The 7,125-nt window shown below is 22.9% G+C and overlaps 1 protein-coding gene across 3 annotated transcripts; it reads left to right on the forward strand.

Annotated features, from left to right (window-relative positions):
* The first annotated feature begins 677 nt into the window (after window positions 1–677).
* On the forward strand, window positions 678–5,432 carry LOC114130127 (uncharacterized). 3 transcript variants are annotated; one of them, XM_050203475.1, is made up of 3 exons: window positions 680–883; window positions 2,160–2,256; window positions 5,294–5,432. In XM_050203475.1, the coding sequence occupies exons 1-3, from the start codon at window positions 764–766 to the stop codon at window positions 5,323–5,325; spliced, it is 249 nt and encodes an 82-aa protein (XP_050059432.1). In that variant the 5' UTR covers window positions 680–763; the 3' UTR covers window positions 5,326–5,432. The 3 variants fall into 3 exon arrangements, with proteins under 3 accessions (XP_050059430.1, XP_050059432.1, XP_050059431.1); XM_050203474.1 differs by having other exon boundaries at window positions 681–883; window positions 2,160–2,304; XM_050203473.1 differs by lacking the exon at window positions 5,294–5,432 and having other exon boundaries at window positions 678–883; window positions 2,160–2,454.
* Window positions 5,433–7,125: the final 1,693 nt, after the last annotated feature.

Raw genomic sequence — 7,125 nt, forward strand, 5'->3', positions numbered from 1 at the left:
TATGGTTAATATATTATGTTATTATTTATTATATTAATTAAAAAGCCTTATAAAATAAATATTTAACTTATAATACATATATAAGTATGCTGGGTTCATTAATTATGGCGCAGGTATACAATTTTTTTATACTGAAATTGTGTCCATACCTTTGAATATATTTATATTTTATTGTGCTAATTTCATTACTTGGGTTTTAGTTAAATAATTGCATTATTTTTCTTTCTCCATTTAGTGACTTATAAAAACAAATGAATTACTAGGATGGTCAAAATGGATTTTACGCTGATTTTTACACATTGGAACATGTCATTATTCCTTTATCATAAAATACATTTTTAAACCGATAAATATATTTGTTGTTATTTTTTATTAGTATGTTAATGGCTAAGTGAGGTTATGAATTATGTATTTTAAACTTAACTCATTAAACAACGATTCTACCTTTTCATGAAATCACGAAGGTAAATATAAATTCAGCTTTTATAACTTTAATGAGATTAAAATGATTAATAAAATACAAATTTCCCAACAAATAAAGTATTCCGATTTTTCAACTCATGTAATATTGCCATTTTTAAGAGGTATCTGGTATATGTACGAGCATTGAAAATTATATATAATAACTATTGTAGGTGTGAGTTGTTTGACGGGTAATTTTATTGATTTAGTTACTATAGTAATTAATCATTGAATCCTTAATTCATTTAAGTGAACGTAAATTATTACAGCAAGTAAAAATATTCTGTATCTGTTTATTGCAATGTATGAAGTTGTTGCCGAGTGTCTGTTTTGCTCCAAATTAATTACTGGTACTTCCAATGGCTCGATTGAGTATGGTACATTTATCGAACACATTCGTTCTCAACACAAAAATATCAAGGTAAATATTTTGAAATAATAAAATAATATTGAAACAAGTATTTTATAACATACTTCAACATATTTGTTGTTATAAACAAAGCAAATAAGTCGTAGGATTTAAATGGTTATTTTTGTATATATATAATATATATACGATATCGCAATAAAAAAATATATCTATTTTTTATGCATTTATATTATGTACATTTCAATGATTTTTTTTTCCAAATTAAAGTGCATATTTTTTGAATTTATATATGTGTACGTCGTATATTTACTATAGCTATATAAGAACACTTAAACTAAACTAAATATTAATCAATAATGCCTATAATATTAAAGCAAACAGCAATATATATTTTTAAATTGAAATTCGAGAAAAAATATGTTGCAACATTATTTTTGTTATTAAAAGATAAAATATACAATCATTAAATGAAGACTTATCAAATGTCTCTATATTTGATATTTTTTATTCCAACTTGTATTTTGTATTTTCTACAACTTAGAAAAGTTGTTCATAGTTTTTTTTCATAGTCAGTCATAAAAAATAAATCAATGAACCCTACACCAATTAAATTTTAAACTTAAACAATTTTAGAATAATTTTCTAGAGTAATTTCCGTTATGAATTTCTATCTCTCTCAATGTTTTATAATATACAAATACGTATTATATATTAATAAATGTAAGTATATATATATATGTATACAAAAAAATATTGAAGTATACATTTATTTTTAATTATGTTAAAACTATTATGTTATTTCCAATGGTTCACTATAGAAGTAAACATTAATTAGTGAAGGCTTATATTTTTTTAGAAACTTAACTGTCCGTGTAATGGTTAAATTATGCACACTAGTCGTTGTTTAGCTTTTAGTTAGTTTCATATATTACAAAATTATTATAGGAATTGTATTAAATATATATACACGATGTTTATTATAAATATATGATAATGTAATATTATGTTAAGGCCATTTGGGAACAAATAATATGTTTTACAATATCAATTGTTAAAACAGTTGATGTTTAACAATTTAATCATTAAAAATTCAAAATCTTTAATCTACAAATAAACAAGTTTATTCTAAAATATTCTGTATGCCCACGTTGTATACATTGTACTAGGTACCTTTTTAGAATTGTTGATAATATTCTCTTTAGGTCTTAATTTTGAGATTTGAGTATACTCAAGTCTATTTATACTTTATAGTATAATATAGTATAATGGTGATAACCAGTAGGTAATGTAATAAATCACGGCACAAAATTGTTTTTTTATAAATTAGATATCCGACGAAGTTCCACCAACGTTCAAAGCTATTTGGAATTATATAGACTCAGCCGAAGGAATCAATTGTCTATGCATCAAATGTGGCTATAAAGGTAGACCAAAAGTAAAGTCCAGTAGAAATATTTCAGCAAAAAATTTGGGTGAGTTTGGAACATGTTTTCCATTATGTTTTATGGTATATATAAAACATCTGAAACGTCACCATGTTAAGGTCATATGCACATGTTGCAACACCGTCATTAGAAAAATTAATGAAAAATAAATATGGATTATTTATTCAATAAGAACAATTCATTTTGTTGTATAGACCTGCCACCTGCAGTAGTTAATCGATACATTTCATTACTGTAAATTGTGTTTATACATTTTTATATTTGTCTTAATTACCCTAAACTCTATAGTATTAAAATCTAAAATGAAATGTTTATACGCAAATAAGAGAAATAATTAATATATTTTCTATAATATATAAAAATAGTTATATGCTAAAGTTTAACTCAAATAGAAATTTATAAATTTTGGTATTATATGAACTTGGTATCGTATAATGTTATTTAAATAATAGTATGATTTACTCTAAATCGCTTTCTTAATACACTTAAATATTTGTTTGAAAATTAGTATAGTTTTAAATAATATATGTAATATATTTTTATATATTAAACATGTTTTTTTTTTCAAATCTATTTTAAGTAATATAATTAGTAAATTTGAATAGAAGAAAAAAATTACATAAGTATCACACAATTAGAGAAAATATCTATTGATATGTTAGTTTAATAATATAAACTATTGATTATTAAATTTAATTAACACAATCGTGTAACTTACATCAAATAAATTACATAATAATATAGTATTATAGCTATAATATACGTTTTGATTCATATTATTATTATTATGATTTATAAATTGGTAAGATCAATTATTAGATTTAATTTAAGGACTATAAATATTACTTTTTGAAGAATGAAATTGTATAACTTATTGCAATTTAATTATTAGTTTATTCATATCAATTTCTCATTAGCCTAAAATTTTTAATTTTTCAAGGTAAGATCTGCAGTGATTGTTAATTCGATGGAAACAAAAACTAAAAAAAATAAATAATAAAGTACCTTCTTGATATACTTTATACACATTTTATTGTTCTGAAAATAGTAATTTATTTATCTTCATCAAAAAAGCACTTTGTTATTTATATTTTACTTTAGCAGTTATTTTCCCAGTAAAACAATTTAAAATTATTTTAACAACGATGAATAATAATAAAAGTTAAATCATCAAAGCTGATTTGTTAAGACTTTTTTTAAAAAATTTATATTGTCGATGTTATATTTTATTTAAAATAATCTGCTTAATTTTTATTGAATCAACAAAAATTCCACGATGGATTTTTTATTTAAAAATGTTGTAAGCTAACACCTAGGTAGGTATATAACGATACATATTATTATGTAATCTATTGATTAGTACTTTATTACATTCCGATTTAATCAAGTTAACTTAATAAAGCAACCTGAAAAACATTTTAAATTATCAAAAATTTCAAAAATTTCAATTTTAGGTAATAATATATGAATCATAACTTATGATAGTATATACTAGATGTTGATACCTAAATAAATAATATTTTAATATTATTTTTCAATTTATGATTTATTCTATTATATTCATTGGCCATCAATCCGGTGGGAAGAAGATTTTAAATTACTCCTATTTTTATACTTGTGTAAACTACAAAAATTATATTGATTATAATATATTATGATAATATCATAATATCTTGTTATTTGTACAAGTTATTTTTTAGGTAACAAGATTAAAATTGTTGACCATTAACAATATTGCATTATTAATATTATATATCAAACACACTCAATATTAAATTACCCATAACACTGTTTTTGGTTTAAGTATAAGCTAAGCTAGTACACAATGCAGGTATATTTACGTTAAATACATGATTAAAAGTAAAATTTAGATTGTATTAGCACAATATAAAATATTTAATATTTATAATGTTTATCGTTTATACCTATTTCCTTTGTCTAGCCCTTTTATATCAGCTATATTAGAATGCAATGATTAAAAATGTTTATTTAGTATTGTAAGTAATATAAGTATATATAGTTATTATAATATATGTTGATACTATACCTATTGGCTACTATGTGTTATACATAAAACACATACAATTAATAATAATACAATTAAATAATTATATAGATATTGTTTTTGAGTGATTGAAATTTAAAATCGCAATAAATTAATGGTCGTATTTATAAAATTATTTAGTCGTAGGTATATGTAAACTTTAGTATGAATTGTATAAAAAATATTTCCTACTTGTTGCAGTTAAAGATATGCATAATTTGATAAAATGATAAATTACGGAATATAAACATATAATCAAGATTCTTATCAAGTTATGTATTATATTTTTTAAATAGGTATAAAAAAAATATAATAATTACAAGCGTTCGAGCAGCCTGCAATATATTATTTTTTTTTAGTTTTTATTTATTCTTCAATTAGATAAAGGCTCCACTGAACGTGTTATTATTATATTATAACATATGATTTTTAAATTCACGTTTTGTTTCGATATTGGTTTTAATTGATTGTTATAGGTGTTTTTAGTGTTATTAAGTATTATAGGTACACTTATATATAATTCTTTAGCTGAGGGACACAATGAGTGAATAGGTGAGAAAAACGATAAAAAATGGTTCTATTATCGAAAGATGTTTTTAACGAAAACAAATTATCACTTTGAAAAGGTGGCGATAATAAGGGGTCTTATAACACTAACTTCCGTTAAATTATGCCTCTATAAAGCCGGAAGTGGTTTTAACGAGAATGAAGGGGCCATTCTTAGAGCGAGGAGGGGTCATTATTATAACGTCTCACCGGTACACGTTGCGGAACGGTATACCAAACGATGCGTATCGATCATTGCAAAGTACGTACCTTGTGGCTGGTATAGATACCTAGTGTCCTAGTACCTACCTACCACCAATATACTAAATAAAATAATAACATTTTTAACTGGAAAGATTTAATACATTAATATGTTTTATTATTGTTTCAATATTTTAATTCTAATCTTATATTTCCAAATTTCAGGTAGGAAAATAACCACTCGGGTTATATTGTAATATCCGTCCTAGCATTACATGAGCAACAAGCCTACAAATATGGGTAAGAATCAAATTAAAAATAGCTGAGTGATTTTAAATAAAATTATAAATATGAGATAACAAAATAGTATTTCAAATTTAATAATTCGATTATGCATATTAAATTTCTCTATCTTATATACGCATACAATATAGCAAATTTCCATTCAGCAGAATCCATTTTATATTGTTAGGCTTGATATTATTAGAGTAAATTTACTCAAAATTAAAATTAAAGATAAGAATATTATTCTATTATTTAATTCTTCACATAGGCTTATATTGGTGTATTATCATAAGTTAATTATAGCTGTGTAAAATATTAAAACATTAAAATGCTCATTACTTACTTTAAATGTATAATGTTAATAAAAGCTTATGTAATGACCTAGATAATATTCTTACTTTTAGATTAATAATATTTAAATTTACCCTAATATTAAAGTTAACAACATAAAATTAATTCTACTGAATGAAAATTTACTGTGCTGTATGCCTGTATGTATGCAAGACGGAGACAATACATGCGGGTGTAGCATCCTCTTAAGTTAAAAGGAAAAATTCGTAACTATATACAGGTAATTCAACAAGCATACTCACCTCCATTTTCTCTTTAAAAATTCATTTATTCAAATCCTGATTTTTGGAATTGTTAAATGTTTTCAAAGATTTTATATTTGGAGTTACAGTTTTCTGTTTTTCAAATGAATCCTCTCCTTCTTATTAAGTACTGTAAATTGTTATTTTCACCAATATTTCTTGGAAGTGTTAACTTTTGAAGATTAACTATATTAAATTTGGAACTATTTTTAAGAATCATAAATATTAAAAAATACAAAAAACTTATATATTTTCATAATATTAGCCATTAATATCCTAAGCCATTATCATGTACAAATTAATATTATTATCCTTGGTACACAAAATTAAATAACCCAAAAACTGTTCATTCGAATTTTCAGAAAAATATCCACTTAATAATTATTGTAATATAAAATGGAATACTCATTTGAATTCAGAAATTTGATTCTCCACAGAATATACTCATTGTGTAATTCAGAAAATCTCAAGAATTTAAATATATAGTATTTGAGTTATTTAAAAATTCCTTGAATTAAATTTAGAATAACAGCATAATTGAAAGAAAAAAAGAGGTCGAACATACTTAGTGAATCAACTATTATAACATAGCTGTAACTAGAGTTAGGCAATTTCCGAGAATTTCAAGGAATACCCAGGAAAGCTCAGGACTAGAAATATAGAAAACTTCATGAGAAACATTTACTGCGTTTACTTTATAAATGTATTAATCATTATGCTATAATAAATAACGTATTTCAGTTATATTTTATTATATTTTTATTATATTTAATACATATAGTTAAATGATTATTAGTGAAAAACAGAACAAATTAAATTATAATTTTCTTTAATAGAATATAAATAAAAAATAAAAAAGTTGGACAAGTGGGTCATAATAATACACAATATTAATTATAATTTATAAGGTTAAGATTTTATAGTAATATAAAGTATGGAAAAAATTTAAATATTAAATATTATGTGATAAGACATCAAATTATTTACAATATATAAGTATGTGGTATGAAAATGTGAAATTATCATAAATTTCCATAAAAAAAATAATGCTTTATAATGCGTTATATCTGAAACCTAAATCTACAATTACATACTTTACGTATATGTTCAAATTTTTATTCAATGATAAATCATTGTATATGAAAAACGATTCTAAGTGGAGACGGTCTATCAGCTTAT

This window comes from Aphis gossypii, chromosome 3 (assembly GCF_020184175.1).
Source record: "Aphis gossypii isolate Hap1 chromosome 3, ASM2018417v2, whole genome shotgun sequence".
Classification (NCBI taxonomy): domain Eukaryota; kingdom Metazoa; phylum Arthropoda; class Insecta; order Hemiptera; family Aphididae; genus Aphis; species Aphis gossypii.

Bases quoted from the DNA above. Each gene is read 5' to 3' on its own strand.
- LOC114130127 (XM_050203473.1), top strand. From the start codon at position 764: ATGTATGAAGTTGTTGCCGAGTGTCTGTTTTGCTCCAAATTAATTACT. The intron at 884-2,159 runs GTAAATATTTTG...TTTATAAATTAG, and splicing joins CTCAACACAAAAATATCAAG to ATATCCGACGAAGTTCCACC.